The sequence below is a fragment of the Dermacentor albipictus genome, chromosome 1 (genome assembly GCF_038994185.2).
Source record: "Dermacentor albipictus isolate Rhodes 1998 colony chromosome 1, USDA_Dalb.pri_finalv2, whole genome shotgun sequence".
In the NCBI taxonomy this organism is placed as follows: Eukaryota; Metazoa; Arthropoda; class Arachnida; order Ixodida; family Ixodidae; genus Dermacentor; species Dermacentor albipictus.
In genome coordinates this window covers 417,878,899-417,899,729 of record NC_091821.1, presented here as the reverse complement: position 1 = coordinate 417,899,729, position 20,831 = coordinate 417,878,899, and the positions used below count along the sequence as shown (strand labels likewise).

Sequence of the window (20,831 nt, the reverse complement as noted above, 5' to 3'; positions counted from 1 at the left end):
GTTCGTGCGCCAATGCTGCTCGTAAGAGTAGGCGTAGGCCAACCACCGTGGCATGCGTACTGTTTACGGATACGCTCAGCTCAATGCTTTGTAGAACAACAAACTTTACGAATTAGGCCCGAGAATGAGTTCGTAAGCCCCCGCTACGGTAGTTCCGTGCTTATGACGTAGCGCTGCTGAACTCGAGGTTGCGGGCTCGATCCCGGCCGCGGCGAACCCATTTCGATGAGGTTAAGCGAGAAAACGCTGGCTTGCTTAGATTTAGCTGCGCGTCAACGAATCCTAGGTGGTCAAAATTAATGCGGTGTCTCTCTACTACGGCGTACCTTATAATTAGATTGTAGTTTTGGCATGCATTATGTTTATTTCGATATAATTCTTAATTCGTAACGCGTATTCATCCTTGTAAGAGATGTTACTTAAATATATGAAAAGAGGGCGCTAGAAAAATGACCATGCGGGCGAGACTTTAGTTAGCATTGGTCCGATTTATTAGTGAGAAAAATGAAAAGTGAAGTTGTTCTTTCTTTTTAATATATGAATGTGATCCACAAAGCATAAAAAAGAAAGAGCAAATAAATTAATTCATCATGGGACTCTGGTAATACACCAAAACACTTACTTTATAATAATGAAGTAAGTGCCTCTAAAGGATTGCCCGATACTGACACTTCAAATTCGAGATCACAGATATACTGCATGCGATCAGTAACCAAGTTGAAGACCGTCAAACATGCCTGGTACGTACCAAACAGGGGGATCGGACAGGAATAGGGTTGTAAAAATAAACTACTAGTAGGATAAATATACGACAAAAAAAGTTTAACTATTGGATACTCCAAAATAACGGAATAATGCGTAATTGAGTTGCGAGACCAGATGAACGTAGAGTAGTTATATAGACTGGGTTGACACATGGCGAGAAGCCTTATTGCTTTTTCATTCTTCCTATTTCCGATTGCCGCTGGCGAACCGTGACAGTTCTGAGGTGTGACCGCATGCCACAAGATTCTTGACTAGCCGCCCCTATGCCCTTTTGCGAGTACATAGTTTTAAGTGATTTGCACACTCTCATACGTGCCAGATAGGGCCTTGAGAATTAGCTACAATGGCGTATCTTAAGTAGTGGGTACGTACCGTAGTCGATGACCGTCGTCATTATGATCATCTTCCGCTTATGTTGCCGTGATTTTAACAGTAACCCATTTATTCATTCATTATGATAAGATGTGCGCAAAGTTACATAATATTATTCCAAGGAGTGGCAGGCTCCACTGAAAGAAATTCAAGGTTACAGAGTCATCTTTTGCGTATTTTAAAGTTAGGCTTCGTTATCACAGAGCGGTTAAATATGGCTTTATTACCCAGGCAACCATGTGGCGTTTTTTCTTTCGTAAAAGGAATCGAATCACATGATCAAAGCAGACGCACAAATTAATTACTGGCTGCAGGCATTGCGAGGGACTAAAAACTAATCCTTTGCCATTGCTGATTGTACGCGGCATGTCGAAAGCCCCGTCTAACATGGTAGTGATATAGTAGTGCGTGGCACGCCTTGACGACAGGCCACTTTCAGAACAGACAGTCTTAGAATTCCGACATGAACTGCCGTCGCACCGAAAGTCGGTCACGGCTTTGTTGACCTTTTTACCTGGCAGTGTCCTATTAAAAACACTATAATGATCCCGTCTTTTTTTTTCTTTTCACGCCTTTCTTTTTGTCCCCGCTCTCATTTCCGTCTTCCCCTTTCCCTTGCGCTAGTGTAGGGTAGCAAACAGGAGGCTTTAACTCTGGTTAACCTCCCTGCCTTTCTCTCATTTGCTTCTTTCTCTCTCTCTACACAACAGACTGAAGGGAAATGGAATGACATTGGGAAAACCGAAGGTTCAATTTGCCCAAAGCTTAATGTCCCTCTGTGCGTGTGTGTGTGTGTGTTTTTTTTTCTTTGTCACTGCTATACAGAACTTGCAAACACAACTGGCCTGCACGAATGTGTACACCATGATTCAAAGGGTCAACACTTGCTCTTCAAGACAATCACATCTTATAAACAGAAAACCCCGGATGCGAAGATCAATGAACCAGGTATCACTTAGGATTGTCCTACGTATAGAGAAGCATGCATGAAACGAGCAGCCAACATTGATCATCGCATCGACATGCACACTTTGTTATTACCGTTGTTCTTTGGTTTTATGGAGGGACAGTGTTGAAGGGTGCCCATAAAACCAAAAATCTACAAGTGCGTAGGAAGTGAGCCTCCTGTTCAAAGATATTCCTCGATCATGTGGCGTAACAGAAATGAAATTAAATAATGGAAATAACATGCAAAGACGCGTATCAATGACGTGAGAAAATAAGGGAAGGATACGTTTACGATTATGAACATAGCCTCACATTACGTAAAATAAAAGCAAGTGACCATCTAAAGCAAGTTCGATCACAAATTATACTGATGAATTCCCTTCCTGGACACTTAATGCAGGCTGGGCCCCCTGTTCTCTGTGCCCGTTCCGTAATTAAGACTACGCCAACGATCACTTCACTTGCGGCGACATAAGTGATAAGCTGGGAGATGGGCTTGCTGTGTCTGTTTGTCCTATTGGTTATGCTTCCGTCGTCAAGCCGTCGTAGTTATTCTGTTGTCATGCCACCCCTTCCTGCTCAGCTTCTCTATCGTCGAAGGGCGAAAAAATAAACTAACAAGATGGCGAGTAGGGCTATTTTTTTTAGGTTCATAATGTACAGATCATTATGAATGCCAATTATGAAAAAAAAAAACGCTGTCACAGGCGCATGACAATCTGAGCAACTGATACATCAAAGACGACGAAGCTGTATATGGGATGGATGGATGTATATAGCACGAGAATGAGGTAGCAGACAGATTATATGCATGTTCCAGCACGCGCTTTAAGTACTTTAGCCCGCGGTTGTTGCTCAGTGGCTACGGTGTTGGGCTGCTGAGCACGAGGTCGCGGGATCGAATCCCGGCCTCGGCGGCCGGGGGCGTAATGCGAAAACACCCGTGTACTTAGATTTAGGTGCATATTAAAGATCCCCAGGTGGTCAAAATTTCCGGCGTCCTCCACCACGGCGTGCCTCATAATCAGAAAGTGGTTTTAGCACGTAAAATCCCATAATTTAATTGTTTAATTAAGTACTTTATTCCTGCTACATTTTCTGTATCAGACGCCAAGAACGCTCTACGAAATGGTATATGGTTCGACGAACACTCAACGTCTTCGGTCCCGTGCAGAATTGAACCATTCCCTTGGCTCTAGATGAACCAAAATGATTGACCGCGCATTCGAAACGCTCCTCCATCATCTACGCTTAGACTTGGCCTACGCAGCTCACCTTTCGTGCCACGTCGAAATGAGAACGTTGCCACACTGAGCGACAAAGCGTCGTTTGAGCCGAATGCGATGCAAACGCGCGCGATCACTCCGGTGGAGGTCACGCAGCATGCGAAAGTCGCAATTCGGGTCAGTATTGCGAAGAGACCCGTACTGGTGTTACTCATCACTCCGTAGAGAATTAACGTCGGAGTGTCACGCAACCGCTGGCAGAAGAGTAACAGCGTCATGTCGAATTATCTGTGCGAACATTGGCACGGTTGGAGCTACTGCGGGCAGTTCCAACACAACAATCGCCTCTTGCGTTGTCCTTTATGCCACCGTGGGCCGGCATTCCCTGCAACAAAACACTGTAATCAGCATACGGGACACTTTGTGTAGATAGTTGAGGTCAGCCGCTGCATGCATGTGTGGAACCATTTTGTTCATTTCTTTCTCCACTCGGCCGCTTCTGCTGCCCACTTCGTCACTTCTTGAATTTTCTGCTGCTGACTTCTTCACTTCTTGCCTCTCGTCCATTCGGGCACGCACCGTGGCGCATACCCATACTGGAGCATTGGCCAGTATATAGGTCACATCCCCAATGGCGCATACCCAGATTGCCCATACCCAGTGGCCGAAGTTGCGTATTCGGGCACATATTCGAGGGCGCATACCTGGGAAGGTTGTCGACGTTCGGGCACGTACCAAGTGCCACAAGGTCTTATCTCGGCAAGACAGCACCGATAAGTTCTTTAAGCCACTAATAAGGTTTACACTTGAGCATGGCATACGCGCTTTTATTTAAATAAACATCTATGCCGCAGAGCAATGAAAAGAAAAAGAAAAGGACAGCACCTGTGAAGTATAAGGGTAGAAGCAATGAAAACTTCACTTTAAGAAAGCAAAAGAAAGACTAAAGCGTGTTCAACGTACAAATTGGAATCTATGTGAAGTGGTTAATTAAACGCTACAAAACTGTTGATATTCTGCAACACGTTTTGCATCATAGCGAGTACGTGCCCGCGATTCAGCAAAGACGCGAACGAGACGCAAATTTTCTCTTCGTCGTCGCGGTTGTCATCATCGTCATGACGAACCTTCACTGGATCACTGTCGTAAACGCGACGTGGTTTTTGGCGACGGGAGGCGACGTTGCTGGGCCAGATCACCTTTCCACCGCCGTCGTCCCAGAGCGTCAGCCGCTTCGCACCCTGTCGCTGAAGGCGGGAGACGTACTGCGGTTGCGGTGCGATAGCACCGTTGCCTCGCCGCTCAACGCCACCTTTGCCTGGCTCTTCAACGGCCTCACTATACCCTCGGATCCCCGCCCAGGACTCTATCGGTACAAGGTCATTGACGGGCGACAAGCTGGCCGCCACCCGCACGCGGCACGTTACAGCACCTTGGACATGGGTCGTTGCGGTGCGGCACACGCGGGAATGTACTCTTGCCGAATAATTGTGGAAGGTGTGGTCGTGGACGAACTGCGGTTCGAAGTACGTGTGACTGCCGGCAGTCGCCGAGGAACCGACTCGACAGCGGCCTCTGGCCGCGACCCGCTGACGCGCCCAGAACTCGTGCCAGCGGCGCTGTCATTTGGAGGTGAGTGGTACGCATTAGCGTGAGGGAGGAGGAGGGGGGTGGGGTTGACACGCTGTGTTTTGATCACAGACGAGGCAGGATACATCTTGGCGAAACCAAGTTTGTGCCCAGTGCAGCGTGATGAAACTCGCAGTGTTACAGAATGCCCTGCCGAGTCCTGCGGCGCAAAAGTATAGACTCGTGGGCTGGGAAAATGTAACGATATGCTACTAGTGTTTTTCTTTCTTTTTTGCGCGTGGATAAGGCGGTGGATAAGAAAGGAGTACGATCGAGTGAAAAGGACCCTTATATTATAGCTGCCTCAGTCAAAAGCTCATGTTGGAGCTCGTGCTGCACTGTTGTCGCATTACGTACAGTGCAAGTTAATGTTTCCAGCCGCCTCCTAAGGGCTTCACATAATTGACATACTAGGTAAATTAAAGACATCAGGTGCTCCGAGCTGTGACGTCAGGAAAGGGTACCGCCTGCCCATACAATGAAATCAAGACGGCGAAAAGCGATAATGGAACAATGCGTATCGCTTCTTTGCTTAAACTTCATCGTGACATTGGAAGTCCAAGGGCGCACACCTCGTGTTGTCCGGTCGGTGTTTATAACATTTATATTCAACCATGGTCAATTGCGCGAACACACATACCGGAACACACATAAGTGTATTCACAGATCATTGGTTATGGCGTTCTGCTGCCGACCACAAGGTCGCAGGTGCAATTTCCGGCCGCGGTGGCCGCATTCCTATGGAAGTTGAATGCTAAAAAAAGAAAGAAGAGCAAAAAAGCAAAATGAGAACGCCCGTAGACCGAACTTTGTTGGCATGTTAATGAACCCCAAGTGGTCAAAATTCTTTTTTTGAGTTCCCCACTACGCCGTCGCTCATACCCCACTGTGCATTTTCGGGGCGTTATAAACCCCTTAATTTGATTAAATGAGTTAATGACATCTTAGTTGAAATCAAGAAAAAGAAATGGGCATGGGCAGGACATGTAATGAGGAGGGAAGATAACCGATGGTCATTAATGGTTACGGACTGGATTCCAAGGGAAGGGAAGCGTAGCAGGGGGCGCCAGAAAGTTAGGTGGGCGGATGAGATTAAGAAGTTTGCAGGGACGACATGGCTACAATTAATACATGACCGGGGTTGTTGGAGAAGTATGGGAGAGGCCTTTGCCATGCAGTGGGCGTAACCAGGCTGATGTTGTTGATGATGATGACGATGATGAATTTGATTTACTTTGCGTATGCAGAAGACAAGCTAACATAGTTAATGGTTGACGCGCGCGCATCAAAAGTTAGCAGGGCTGAAATCAGCTGCAGCGATAATCTTCCTTAGTGGAAGCAGTCATTGAACTCTTTGTGCACATTTACAAGGCGCGCGTTCTTTGATTACATGAAAACGTGTGAAGCGGGCTATTTAAAATGTGTTTTTCGTGTTTTCAAATGTTGTTCTCAATAGCAGTTCTTGTTTTCATCATCATCAAGCGTGTTCTCACGGCAGCCTAGCGTTCTCCACCGTTACACGCGGCCAATTCTTCTAAATACTCAAGCAGCATTCATCCGCATTGATTTGCTCTGATATGTGGCAGCATTTCAGCGTCGTACATCTTGACCATGTTCGACTTTGTTTGTCGGACACGTTTAGCTCCTCTATTGCAGAGTTTATATCAAAGCGGCAGACGAATTACAAAGAGCTGCAGAAGGACTGAAAATACGCACGAGTTGGAACCTATCCATTCGTGGGTGCATAAAAAAACGAAACACGAGAAAGAATACAGGACAAGCTCTTGTCCTTTGTGCTTTCTAGTGTTTTGTTTTTATGTGCGCTGCCCAATAATGAATTACAAACAAATGCTATCACATTTCGAAGGTAACTAACCTAAATTAGTGGTGCCTAACTTTTTTATCATTCATGGTCACGTGGCAAACTTTGAGCCTCGAGGCATTTCGTTCAACTTTCATCTACTTCTTATTTTCTCTGTACATGAAGCAAAGCATGAACTTGTGTTGGCTAAATCTCTATTATCACCCGCATCTGGTCGGCTTTGAAAGGACGGCAGTGCTTCTTGCCCATGTGTGACGTCAAGTTTCACACTGGCCATTTTTGTCTTTGTTTATCGTCTTTGTTCATCGTTGCAAAACGAGGAAATTTTACCCGAGTGGTAGCCACAGAAATGCCATCGCATTTAAAATGTCCTCATTACAGCAAACATATTGCGCAGCTGTATAAGTTGGCGCCCGGTCTTAAAGGTGCAGGCGCGCTGCTCGGGTCAGCATGTGATGTAGTTGAACCCCACATGGCGACTTGCGTCCGACGCTTTGGAGCAGCAGAAGCCAGACGACCTCCGTCAACTTGAGCGTGCTTATACGTCCAGCCTGCTACAATACCTTGTACATTGCTGCTCGAGTCCAGCACGTGCTATCCACTAGAAAATGCGCGCACCCTCGTATTTCACCATCACATCTGCGCTGCTTCTTCCCAACAACCATAGCGCACTCCCCTACTTGTTTTCCTCGACAATGGGGAGCGGGAGACGGCGTACAAAATTAGGATCGGAAGTCCCTTAAGGGGAATTATCGTGGTGCGAAGCGTTAAATCATCATCATCATCATCATCATCATCATCATCATCGTCGTCGTCGTCGTCGTCGTCGTCGTCGTCCTCGTCGTAATCGTCATCATCATAATCATAATCATAATCATAATTATAATCATGGTCGTCCTTTTTATGTTAACTGCAGGACGAAGGCCTCTTCCATCGATCCCCAAGTCCCCCTACATTGCGCTAGGTGATTCCAACTTGCACCCGCAGATTTCCTAATTTTATCACGCCACCTAATTTTCCGCAGTCCTCTACGGTGCTTTCCTTTTGGCACCCATTCTATAACTCTAATGGTCCACCGGTTATCAACCCTACACGTTACATGTCCTGCCTAGCTCCATATTTCCCTCTTATGTCAGCTAGAATATCGGGTATGGCCGTTTGTGCTCTGATCCCCACCGCTTTCTTCATGCATCAACTTTACGCCTAACATTTCTCGTTCCACCGCTCTTTGCGCGGTCCTCAACTTGTTCTCAAGTTTCTTTCGTAACCACCAAGTTTGTGCCCCGTATGTTAGCACCGGTAGAACGCAATGATTATACACTTTTCTTTCAGCGACAGTGTTAAGCTCGCAGTGAGGATTTGGTAACGCCTGTCGTATGCACTCCAACCCATTTTTATTCTGGTGTAAATTTCCTTTTCATGATCGGAGTCCCCTGTGAGTAATTGACCTAGATAAACGCGCTCCTGTACAGACTAGCTGACTGGCGATCCTGAATTTTTGTTCCTTTTCCAGGCTATTGAACATTATCTTCGTGCTATGGATATTAATCGTCAACCTCACTCTTACACTTTCTCGGTTAAGGTCCTATATCATTTGTTATAATTCAACCCCAGTGTTTCCGAGCAAGGCAACGCCATCTGCAAATCGAAGGTTTGATTTTCGCACCTAAGCCTTCCCATCCCAATAGCTGCAGTGGATAGGATCAGGGAGATTGTGTTTCCTTGTCCTGCCCCTTTCTTGGTAGGTAACTTTATACTTTTCTTATAGAGAACCAAGTTAGCTGTGGAATCTATGCAGACATTTCCCAAAATATTCGCGTATGCCTTCTGTACACCTTTCTTACGCAATGCCTCTATCACTGCTGGTATTTCTACTGAATCAAACACATTTTCATAATATATGGAAGCCATATGAAGATGTTGATTGTGCTCCGCAGATTTCTCTATTACCCGTTTGATGACATGGATGTGATCCATTGCAGAATATCTCTTCTTGAAGCCAGCCTGTTCTCTTAGTTGATTGAGGTCAAGTGTTGTGCTGATTCTATAGGAAATTATCTTGGTGAATATTTTATACAATACCGAAAGCAAGCGAATGGGCCTATAATTTTTCAATTATTTAACGTCTCCCTTCTTATGCATAATGTTGCAAATCATCCAGCTCTCTGGTGCACTTGAATTTGTGAGACTGTGCGTATAAAAGGCCACAATATTTTCAAGCACAATATCGCCTCAATTTTTGTTTAAGTCGACTGTTAGTCTATCCGTCCGCCTTTTCCCGGGTAATGTCTTACAAGTACTTTCTAACTTCACTGCTAGTTATAGAAGGAGCCTCTGCATCCTGTCTATCGCTATGAATTAAGGTAGCGGGGCTACTCTGAGTACTGTGCAAGGGCGGTATAGAATTGTTCTGCTGCTTTTACTATAACGTAGAAATTGTTGACGACATTATCCTGCTCATCTTTCAGTGCATACATCTTGCTATGTCCTATGCCAAGTTTTATTCTCACTGATTTCATGCTGCGGCCATTTTCTACTGCTTCTTCAATCTTTCCCACCTTATAGTTTCGAATATGCCTTACTTATAACAATTTTTATTCTGTAAATTTTCTTCTCATGATCAGGGTCCCCTGTAAGTAGCTGCATTTGCACGTTTTCCAGCTCAACTCTCTCGCTTCTGTTCCGTTCGACTAGAGTAGCGCGCTACCTGTCCGTAGCTGTTCTGGCGCATGACGTAGATGCGACGCTCACCTGCTTTGGTCGAGGCATGTTTGCAGTACTCGCGAGATCAGGAGCAGCTGCGGAGAGTGGCGCCTGGTGTTCAATCGTTGCACCAACGAGCGCACGTCTGTGCGATAGATGCACGCCAGTTGCGCGGCAGCTGCGCCTGTAGCGCGTGAAGGGAGCGGAGCTTTGGACGTTGTTGCAGGTGACATGGCCTTCGTGCCCAGACGACCCAGGAACCCCAAATTATTGTAAGATCACGTGGCTCACCTTAAATGAACCCTTACTACAAAAATTATACAGATGGCTATTTTCAAACCTCGAAGCTAGCTTATCACTTCACACGCCTCACAAAACGAAGAAAGGTAGTTTTACCTTATATTTTATTAACTACTGCATATAGCCTCATGATTTTTCGGTTTTATGTGCATTATTAGGTGTAGTTTGTCTGTTGCATTATTTTTCTGGATTTTTGATAGTAAAACAGATTCTTTAAAGGTGGAACGAAAAATTGAAAATAAAACTTGCGTGACCTTGCTGAGAGCTCCCTATACTTCGCATAAAGAAACTTCAGTCGTGATTTAGCGGTAAATGCGAGAGAAATGGGTTAACATTACGTCGCGCCTCTTTCAGGTCCCGGATCCAAGATTTAAACCGCGTTCACCACATTGCGAAGTGGGGTGAACGCTGAAAGCTGTATCGAAAGCCGAACACAAAGCTGTATATGAAACCTGGGCACAAAGCTGTATCGGGAGTTTTTCATGTTGCTCTACAATTTTCTCATTGACCTTGTTCATCTAATTATAATATTGAAGAAGCTTATTAATTAACTACAGCTAATTATGGTATTAGGCAGAAATAAAAAAAAATCTATCTCCAGTATCTCCAAGTGACGCTAAACAACGTTGGTTCTGCTTAGCTACGTGGCATTTACATATTTCTAAAGTTTGGCTCATGTTACGTGGGACACCCAGTATAGTACGAAGTGTGCAACTCACGGTGGTCTTCTCCGGACCACCGTCAGATGCACTTCGCTCCTCGAAGAGGCAGGACGCGTGTCGAGTGAGCTACTGCACAACACCTTACAATGTGGTGAACACAGTTTAAATGATGGATCCGTGACCACAAAGAGGTGCGACTTAACACTATCGCATTTCTCTCGAATTAACCGCTAAATTTTTTTCGACTTTGACACTCGTATTGCTAACGCATTAAAATAATCTGAAGGGCAAGCTCTCGCAGCTGCTTGTCATTAGAAGTGAGACCACCGTTTGTCCCTACTTCACTTCTGAAATAGAGCCTTGTCGGCTGGTGTCGGTTCACAGATCAGGTGATCTTGCTCTGTTATAGTAAATGCTAGGTCAATTATAAAATAAAGGCTAGTTGTTCCCGACAGAAGTATTACCTTCGGCTGAGCAGCGATGACGTGATCTGCAATAAAATTTCTCAACGCGTTGAGGTATCGCACTGAAGTCGGTAACACAACGATACACGTTGACCAGTGCTATCCGTACGGCAAAATCAGTCACCCTAAACTCGTAGGAAGTACATGAAAATGGTTTGTTTTTACCACATCATGTACAAGGAAATTTATTTACCCGTAGGCATGCTTACAACTGTGGTATGAACGAAAAGTACAATATAAGGTACAGCACATGTAATACATCATACTTGATGTAAACAAAACCGATTAGCAAACGAAATAATAAATGGTGTCTGCTTGACACTGGCTTTGCCACACACAACAACAACAACAAAACTCATTACAGCGTCCACGCAAAAGCATTATTGTCAGCCTCGAATTTATGAAAGGTACCCGGGGCACGTACAGATGCAGTCTGAACTCGGGCAACAGAATTCAGCCTTATTCTGGCTGTAGAAAGACTTTGCCTCGGGAGACGGTTATGTACCGCGTAGACCAGCGGCGAAGAAACGCGGCTTCACCGAGTTTGAACAACTGTTCATCGTACGCCCTCCCCCTTTCTTAAAGACGGCGGTGGTCCGGCATCGCTTTCGGGTCATGATCCATGGTGGGCGCGCACGCTCGGAATTCGCGATAGAGCTCGGAAGCTCCCGCTGTGAGATGCACGCCACCGCTACCGTTGCTGTTTTCGTTTGCGCAGGTCGGCCCCGCCCGGTGGGCCGCCCTTGGCGGAGCACGCCGAGCGGGCTGGTGCTCGGTCAGGCGTGCGCCAGCGACGAAGTGTGCGCCGCCACCGACCCGGTGTCCCTGTGCGAGGGCGGCGTCTGCATCTGCGCGCCCACGTTCACGCTGGAAAACGCGCAGTGCATCAAGCGCGTGGGCCGCTACCAGCGCTGCGGACCTCAGGTGGTGTGCCGCGGGAACAGCATGACCTGCAACGAGGGCGTCTGCGAGTGCAGCAGCGATATCGGCGAGCGGGACGACGACTGCGGCGACAAGCGCCCTCGAAGCACTTTAAACTTGATGATGATATACACGACGATCGCCGTCACGGTGTTCGCCATAGGCTTCGTTCTCTTTTACACGCTCTGTCAGAAGCGATACGACCTCAACGACGAACTCAAGGGAGCCTTCATCGTCACCTGCGTCATCCTTTAAATTGTGGCTTCTTCTTCTTGTCTCGCACGCTTCATATACATATATAGCTCGATGTATAGTTAAATCAAGAAATTTTACGTCTATCAGGAGCCCTTCACTATGGAGTCATTCCGTGGCCAGCGTACATTGCGAGGAGCCGGCCAGGTACCAATGTGTACTCGTTTAGCTGCTGAACGTCTCGTTGCGCTTTATGCGTCCTGGAGGTGACTTGGACCGTGACCAGGAAGTTGCTTTTGGTGGCTCGGTACTGTGATATACATCCTGTATTCCGTATCCAATGCTACTGCAGTCCCCCTGTGGTGACTACATATGTTGCTTTTTCGTTGCCTCCCTGTGTACTAAGCGTCGAATGCGTCGCACGCGTCATCTTGCTGGCTATTTTGTATGTGGGCTATTTTGTAACTAGCTTGTATGCGATTATCATAGAAAACAGAGCGAGAACGATGCGTCCGCGTCTGTCCGGTCATCGTGTTGTTGTTTTTTGTTTGTGTATGTGCGATTAAACCTTGGATAACGAAGCAAGCTTCGCTACTATACAGTGCACTACAGCTAAGCAGAATAGATTTTAGTTTCGACGAAAGCTTGGAGTAATGACACAAACGTACGCTCACGTTCAATATGAGCTGCAACGCGGTCCCCCTGGTCGAAAGAGCTCCACGATTGCATGGCGGTGCCCCAATACGGAAGTTTAATAAGTCCACTATTTGAAATGGCGTGTAGCTCTTCAATTTTTTCATATATCGGCGCTGCCGTGCGCTTTGGAGCCCCTTGTACTACGGGCATTGTCGCAACTCATATTGAACACGACTTTACAATAACCGGTGGTAGGGGGAGTGCGCTGGTAGCCGTAGAGTTGGCATTCCTATTCCAAGATGCAACTGGTAGCCTCTAAAAGCAGTGCTGCCATTAGAGGGTGGTGAGAAAGCCGGAATGCTGTGTTCTCATAGGGTGCATGTAGGCACAGGTCTAATAAAACTTAAAACTGGCAAATGGGCTGGAAACCACTGTCTGACAGCACCATTTGTCTTCGCACGGGCAAGGGAGACAAGGTTCCTAGGGTCGACGCAATAAGAATACTCGGCATGGTAGTCGAATCTACTGGCTCTAACGCGCAAACGATAATCAAGCTCACGACCAAGACGGACAACGCAGTACGTCTCATCCGAAGGGTGGTTAACCGCCACCATGGCCTTAAAGAAGACAATCTGTTACGGTTGATCAACGCCTTTGTGCTTTGCCACTTTGCCTACGTGGCGGCTATGCACAGATGGCAAAGAGCAGAGAGGAACAAACTCAACACGTTGCTCAGAAAAATAACTAAGCGAGCCCTGGGTATACCGACCTTCACCAACACCAATCGCCTCCTCCAGCTAGGTGTGCATAACACTCTGGAGGAGATTGCAGAGGCTCAGGAAAGAGCGCAACTTGCCAGACTCTCCACGACCGCCGCCGGTAGGAGGATATTACAAGAGCTCGGCTACCCACCATCTGCAGAAGCACCAAGAAAATGCCAGTTACCACGGGACATACGAGATTTGATCTCCATATCGCCGATACCAAGAAATGTACACCCTGAATATAACAAGGGTAGAAGGAAAGCAAGAGCTTCAGCCATACTCAAACAGATCCAGACAGAGGGGAGCCTGCTTTGTTGATGCGGCCGCATATCGGAAGGGGTGCTCCTTTTCTGCAGTAGTGGTGGATTCCAAACAGCGACTCACGAACTGTGCATCTGTACGAACCGGAGATCCGGCGATAGCCGAGCAGGTGGCCATTGCCTTGGCGATGCTTGATGACAGCAGCGACGTCATCTACAGTGACTCACGGTCGGCCATTAGGGCATTTCAGTGTGGAGTGATCTCAGAACAGGCTTTTGGGCTGCTTCGTAAGGCAGGTCCGGTTAGAATCAAGTATCACTTGCTTACTTGGTTCCCAGCCCACGTTTGGCACATGGCGGGTGTCCCCTCGAACCTCAATGAGACGGCCCACGCTGCCGCGCGCGCACTGACTGACCGCGCTGGCGCTGTAACGGCTTAAGAGAGAGTTACGCATGGTAGGGACGCGCCTGCCACTTATAATGAACTTCTTAAACACTTCTATCTCTCGCGGCGACAATACCCTCCTCCTCACTCCAAGCTCACCAGGCCTCAGGCACTGACATTCAGACTGCTGCAGACAGAAACCTATCCCAACCTGTTTACGTTACATGCGATATATACGGAGATTTACACTGATGACGCGTGCCCTGCTTGCGCGGATAGATCAACACTTTCGCACATGCTCTGGAGATGTATCTCTATAGCAAGCCCTGACCTCAGCTCAGCTAGGTGGGAGGCGGCCCTCCGCAACCCACTCCTGGCTGAGCAACGTTGGGCTGTCCAGCAGGCCCACGATGCGGCTGGCAGGCTAGGCCTGTCGGTCCCGACGTGGGAGCGGCCCGCGACGTGCTAATACGCGTTCTGCAGGACCGTAAAATAAAAGTTACTCAATCAATCAATCAATCAATCAATCAATCAATCAATCAATCAATCAATCAATCAATCAATCAATCAATCAATCAATCAATCAATCAATCAATCAATCAATCAATCAATCAATCAATCAATCAATGTAGCTTTCATTATAGAAGGCAGGAAGAGCAGGACTTGTCCAATCGAATACCGTAAACACGGGTGACTTGTGCGTAAAACATGTTTTTACAAGTCACACAAACGACACGAACATTTCACGCGACACATCAGAAGCAGTGCGCTTAATCAGAAGCATGACGCCAGTCAGTCCATCTCATCTGCACGGCTTCAAATGAAACAGGCAACGCTCGTCGTTCTAAAGTTGCGTTGCATTTTGATACGGCCTGCTATTAACAAGCATGCTCCACAGCGTCTAGCAGTCGTTTTGACCGACGGGCCGTCCATGTCTCAGATGGGCACTTCGGCGACGCTTGTTCGATGGCGACAGCGATCACGCCACGAGCCGCTGTGTGGGAAGGAACGTTCTCGTGAGACTGCAACAACAGTTCAGAGAATGGTGCACTGTGCGAGGAAGCAGTTGTCGCAGGCCTGGTCCTTGAAGTGGCGCTGCCTGACCTGTGAGTAGAGCATGGACGACATTCCGCCCACTACAAACAGCACAGTCGCGGCGCACACCACGTACAGCAGGATGCGGCTGGAGGCCCGCGATGGGTCCACCTGCGACGCGCGCGCGGAAGGTGGAACATCAGCGACGAGCGTGAATCCTTTTGTACCCTGGTATCTTCATGTGATATACTCGAGGAATGAATGAAACCACGTTTATTCCACGTTAGAATGCGCCGAGGGCGCTGTGGTGGAAAGGGAGGGGGTATTATTGAAAAAGGGGAAGGGTGAGGCTGCCTCCGTTTTATTAACGAACGTCTTGGAGGCAGCTAAGTGGGGGCCGCATGATTCATGTGGCTGTCGCGGAGCCGATCACCGACCGGTGATGCCTCCGGGTCCTGGAGGAACAACAACAGTGCTCGCCAGAGCTCGATGGCATGGTACGGAGGCGTGGGATACGCGCAGGCCCAATTCGAGGAAGGGAAATGCAGTTGAGGACGGAAGAAATCTAGGTGGGGTGATGAAGTTGGGAAATATGCAAGCGAAGGTTGGGATCAGCTGGCGCAAGATGGGGTAAATTGGAGATCGCTAAGCTAGGCTTTCCTCCGGCAGTGGACATTAAAAAAATAATAATAATATGATGATGACGACGATGACGACTTGAGGAACATTCGCGCCTTCGGTGCCACCATCGTGCTGTCACGGTATTGCCGCGCATGCGTGGACCGCACGTGGAGGTTTTCCAGAGGCGCGCAGTGCGTTTGGCTGCGAAAGCGACAGAGTCACGTGAATGCACTGTCACGGTCTACTCAATCGGCTCTGCCGGAGCCAGGGCAGCGATCTGTCCCTCCCCCGAGATTTCTGTGTACCAGTATACCTGGCATAAAACGACATGCGACAACAGCCACCTTCGCCGTGCCTCGAGTCAGTTAAATGTAAACCGAACCGCGACAGCGCTCCGAAACGTTCGAAAGCTACCCGTCGAATGCGTGCCCGAAGTACCTTGACGCAGGCGCCCTCGTCCTCGGCGAAGCCTCGTTCGCAGACGCATTTCTCGTCTGAGCACTGGACGGCGTCGCCGGAGCAGACCAGGTTCTCGGAGCAGACCTCGCCCAGCGGTACGAGTTTCTTGCAGCGGTCGCCGAACTGGTCCGTGAACCCGTGTTGGCACACGCAGAACTGTTCGAGGCAGCGGGAAGCCGGATCCCGCATGCTGCACGTCTGGTCCGAGCTGCACGGCTCGGACTTGAGCAGGCCGTAGTTGGTTCTGCGGCCGGGCTTGAATGGAGGCGGCTGCGAGTGCTGCTGCTGCGGCGGCTGCTGCTGCACTAGCTGTAGCTTTCCCCTTGCCAGCGGTTGCTCGGAGGTGCTGAGGTCGTAAGCCGTGGGCGAACATTCCGCGAGCGGCAGCAGAAGCAAAAGGCACGCGAAGCTACAGGTCGTCAGCATGCTGCCGCTGTCATTTGGCCGCTTGTACGAGGACCGTCTAAGGGATGTCGTGTCATGACACAGCGCGGAGTGTGTAGCGTTCACAGCCCGGCGACCACGTTACATTCCCTGATCGCAGGCGCCGTGGCGATCGCACGCTGGGGGAATGAGCTCTTGATGACCGGTCATCCGGGAGGACGCATACCATCGAGGAGGGTCTACCTCCCTCCGCTTTCCACTGCGCGACAAGAAGAGTTCTGTGAGGCACGACCTGACAGAAGCTAAGTTCAAGGAATACATGATGAACATCTGATTCTTCTGCCCAATGTATGTTTGCTCATCTCGTATCTGCTTCAAAGTCTTGAGAAGCCTTTGGAAGCGAAAATGTCACCGCTGATTTAGCGTTATTGGGGTTCATTTCGTGTTAACGAGCGGGAGCTATTGACAATAAATCTTGTCGGGAGAATATTGGGTGTGTCTCGTCACACTTAGACGGCCGAGCTATCTGACAGCTCACAAGAAGAGAAAATTTCCGTAAAACATGACAGTGGCGACTTCACTTCGAGTGCGATTAGCACCCGAACATACATAGCTGCGTCCAAGTGACGAGCTTAGGGTACATGTACTGCGTTTGGTTTTATATGGCTGTTTACTCACTAACCAGGTCGGCTCACTACCAACATGCGTCACTATGGCAATGACTTTGACACCACTGTGCCCAAACTGCCCTGTGGATAGACAGAAACCACCAAATTTGTTAACTAGCGCTGAAATTTTCAGCGCACCTAGGGACCTCGACATCAAAAACTGTTTTCCCGTAAATCACAACTCTGCCAAAGGATACTGTATCACCTGGGCGTGCTGTAATGTAGGTGGACGACTTCAACGCTGCGCAGGCCTGAAGCAGCATGTCCCACTGGCAGGAGGACGCGCTACAGCTAGCCCAGGTCAGGTGGTCACCACAGCCACCATGGCTGCCATTTCACTGACATCAGCTTCCGCAGTCGGTAATTTAAAAGTACGTTAATCCAGTTATATTGTTCTCAACACGGCATTCAGTATTCTAATTAAATAAAAGTGTGAAAGGTTCACGGTAACGTATTTATGTAAGCAGAAAAAAAATAAGAAGATCATTTCAAAATTGAACGTCGAAGTTAAAGAGAAGTATTTCTATACGTTGTTGTGGGGTGCTATGTAAGTATTTTAATTGAAGCACAGGTATTATATCACCCGCTTCCGAGTGCAAAATTACGCGTTTCGTTTTCTGTGCTTCTTCAATTCAGATTTTTTTTAGATTTAGAAGTATTTCGATTAATACATTTTTGCCTGCACCATTCGATTCTTGGTCAATCCTTCTTAGTGAATATGCGCCATAGTTCGAGTTCTTCATCATCATCATCACCACACCGTCATCGCAATGAGCACCATCATCATTATCATAGTTTTAATAGTTTCCCGTACTTGTCGACCAAGTGAGCAGTTCTCTAATAGTAGCAGGCGAGTCAACGTGAATAATAATTGCGCAATAATCATTATCTATATTGTTTTTTTTATTTCGGACACTTTATTTTTTAAAAGCCCACAGCAGTTACTCAAATAACGTCACTACAGATTAAATATCCGCCCAGGCGGATTTCATTTGCAAGAAAAGTCGAGGCAATCTATTCAATAAATAAACGAATTACATTGATCACCTTTCTAGTTACAAACCTTACGGCGCATATTTATGTTGGAAGGTTGAAGAGAATCGTCATAAAAGTACAGTTCTGCTCTTCAAGATTTAAAAGCGGCAGTGTGACCCGAAATAATTTGCTTCAAATTAGTCGTTGAATTTTCCCGATTTCGCAGACAGCAGTGCGGCTTACGGTGCAACCAGTGCGACCCTCCTGTGACGTAGCAGAGCGGCGTAAAGCGAAGCTAGGACCGCAGTGCCCTCTCCCCGCGATCTTATTTCGCTTGACGCCGGGCGTAACTGCCGATTGGATGCACAGTTGCTTCAGCAGCAAAGGATAGACAGCCCGCTTTATCGCACCGCATAGACAAGCTACGTTTAACGCCGCTCTACACGTTACGCAAGGGTTGCACCGGTATCCGCGCTTCGCATGGCTACGCGCGCAATCAGGTAAGTTCAACGACTAATTTAAAGCAAAGTTATTTTGGTTTACGTGGCCGTTTTTAAATGTTAAAAATCGGAACTTGCCATTTATGGCGATTCGCTTCAACTTTCCTATATAAATATATGGCGTAATGTTTGTAACTAGGAAGTCCATGTATTTTCTTTGCCTAGGCAGTGAATTTTTTTGGTTTTTGTTCTTCCGAATGATGCTCGCCTGGTCACATAAATAATCTGTAAGGGCGTGATTCAAGTAACCTTTCTGGGCTTTTTTTTTTAGTTTGTTCGAAGTAAAAAAAAAAAAGAAAGAACACTGCATAAGAGGGCCGGTCCGTTTGTATTGCTAAGGAATGCTCTTAGAGTGTAGGCAATCAAGGTAATTAATTAATGACCCCTGTGATGATGTATTGTATGATGTATGTAATACAACCTCATGGACGGCGGTATTGGAAAATGCATGTTTATTTTGCAAAAAATTTGCCTCAAACACATGCAAAGTTTCCGAGGAGTGACGCTGAAATGCCACTTATCTTCGTCGGCGAGGTGTTATTTCTAGTATTTGGTGTAAGCCATGCACAATACAACACTCAGAATATTGTTCTCGACTTTCGTTTATCGATAATTGGCTTAAGGTTGTGGCGGAACGCTGCGATAATCAGTTTTTAATCATAAAACTTGGAGGACGCTTAAGCTTCGCCTTTAAGAGTGGAGCGCGATAACATTCAAAGATCCCCGGCTGCTTCTCACGCTTCCCGGCAGCTGCAGCTTATGTTTACCGGGAAACGCTGACGGCGAACGCTATGCACGAAGGTGGGCTTTGTGGTTGAAACGCGGCCTCTTGTGTGGGCCAATCCCTGATGTATTGCACAGCCGTGGCAAAAATTACATAATTTTCAGGTTTCTGTTATTGTTTCACACTGTTAATATTTCAGTCTGAGAATATTTAACGTAAAAGGCACGCACTGTCAGTGTTTTGTTGCATGACATTTGTTTGTGGACTGTCATACTCAAAATTCCGAGGAATAGCTTTGTCAAGAATGTACGACAATGTGTGAGCAACTCTAGTGATAGAATAGTGTGGCAACATAACCCGCATATACCGCACGTCATATTGCAAGGCGTGGCACATATGCATATACCTAAATATATGTGGCAATTTTCGCTCACGGACAACTCCGCCGACACCGACACGCGATTTTCCTCGACACGGGGCCCTTAATTAGTAAACACGTTGAAGAGGCAGTTAGGAAGAAAGGAGTAAAAGGTAGAGAAGTTGTCTATAGAAAGAAGTCCCGTTGATATCCCTGCCTGGCGGAAAACGGGAAGTAAGTTTTCATTAAGGGTATGTAACGTTCTGAAGGGACATAGCCTACGAAGAACGCTCTAGTCGAGGGCTGCAAGCTTGTTCCGATCATCTACGTTTCTTCAACGTGCACCCAATTCTCAACGCACAAAGAGAGTTTGGATCCTAACATCATTAAAGACCCGCCGTGGTTGCTCAGTGGCTATGGTGTTAGGCTGCCGAGGACGAGGTCGCGGGATCGAATCCCGGCCACGGCGGCCGCATTTCGATGGGGGCGAAATGCGAAAACACCCGTGTACTTAGATTTAGGTGCACGTTAAAGAACCCCAGGTGGTCGAAATTTCCGGAGTCCTCCACTACGGCGTGCCTCATAATCAGAAAGTGGTTTTGGCACGTAAAACGCCATAATTTTTTTTTAGCATGATTAAAGTGTGGTCGCCGTGGCTGGTAGTCGAACCTGGTACCTCGCGCTCAGTAGCGCAACACCATAGCCACTTGCCTAACACGGCTTCTGCAGGGGACATAGGCATGTAAAGAGAGGGGAAGTGGGAAAGAGAAGGACCTCAATCACGCGCAAAAATTAACGTTGGCACGAGTCACTCGTACAGCTTATCTAGCAGACCAGTTGACCGAAAAAACGAAAAAAAGAAGAGAACGAACTATCCGCCCCTGGCAGATGCGTCCGTTCAGACGACTACCGTGTTATTATTGTGTGTGCTAAGAGTGGACGATTGTGCTGTCTCTAAAGCGCAATGCACCTCGTTGCCTCTCTTCAACGTAACGTGGACAGATACAAGACAGGTGCGCGAATGTCTGATAACTGCCGTAGCTGCCAGGAGCGTCCCT

General features: G+C 47.5%; 3 protein-coding genes across 3 annotated transcripts in view; 2 read left to right on the top strand and 1 right to left on the bottom strand.

Annotated features, from left to right (window-relative positions):
* The first annotated feature begins 4,417 nt into the window (after positions 1 to 4,417).
* LOC135900421 (uncharacterized) lies at positions 4,418 to 12,589 on the top strand. The gene is made up of 2 exons (XM_065429918.1): positions 4,418 to 4,943; positions 11,610 to 12,589. The coding sequence occupies exons 1-2, from the start codon at positions 4,430 to 4,432 to the stop codon at positions 12,065 to 12,067; spliced, it is 972 nt and encodes a 323-aa protein (XP_065285990.1). The 5' UTR covers positions 4,418 to 4,429; the 3' UTR covers positions 12,068 to 12,589.
* Positions 12,590 to 14,664: 2,075 nt separating this feature from the next.
* On the bottom strand, positions 14,665 to 17,578 carry LOC135900450 (uncharacterized). The gene is made up of 3 exons (XM_065429949.1): positions 17,422 to 17,578; positions 16,144 to 16,807; positions 14,665 to 15,255 (listed from the first exon to the last, which is right to left on the bottom strand). The coding sequence occupies exons 2-3, from the start codon at positions 16,588 to 16,590 to the stop codon at positions 15,085 to 15,087; spliced, it is 618 nt and encodes a 205-aa protein (XP_065286021.1). The 5' UTR covers positions 16,591 to 16,807; positions 17,422 to 17,578; the 3' UTR covers positions 14,665 to 15,084.
* A 1,011-nt stretch (positions 17,579 to 18,589) lies between these two features.
* Positions 18,590 to 20,831, top strand: part of LOC135900422 (uncharacterized) — a 37,560-nt gene continuing 35,318 nt past the window's right edge. Inside the window, exon 1 of the mRNA XM_065429922.2 lies at positions 18,590 to 18,691. The gene's annotated coding sequence lies outside the window, so the exon portion shown is untranslated. The remainder of the gene's footprint in view (positions 18,692 to 20,831) is intronic.

Coding starts and splice junctions, on each gene's coding strand:
- LOC135900421 (XM_065429918.1), top strand. CDS start 4,430: ATGACGAACCTTCACTGGATCACTGTCGTAAACGCGACGTGGTTTTTG. Junction 4,944..11,609: donor AGCGGCGCTGTCATTTGGAG/GTGAGTGGTACG, acceptor TCGTTTGCGCAG/GTCGGCCCCGCCCGGTGGGC.
- LOC135900450 (XM_065429949.1), bottom strand. CDS start 16,590: ATGCTGACGACCTGTAGCTTCGCGTGCCTTTTGCTTCTGCTGCCGCTC. Junction 15,256..16,143: donor ACGAGGGCGCCTGCGTCAAG/GTACTTCGGGCA, acceptor CGCGCGTCGCAG/GTGGACCCATCGCGGGCCTC.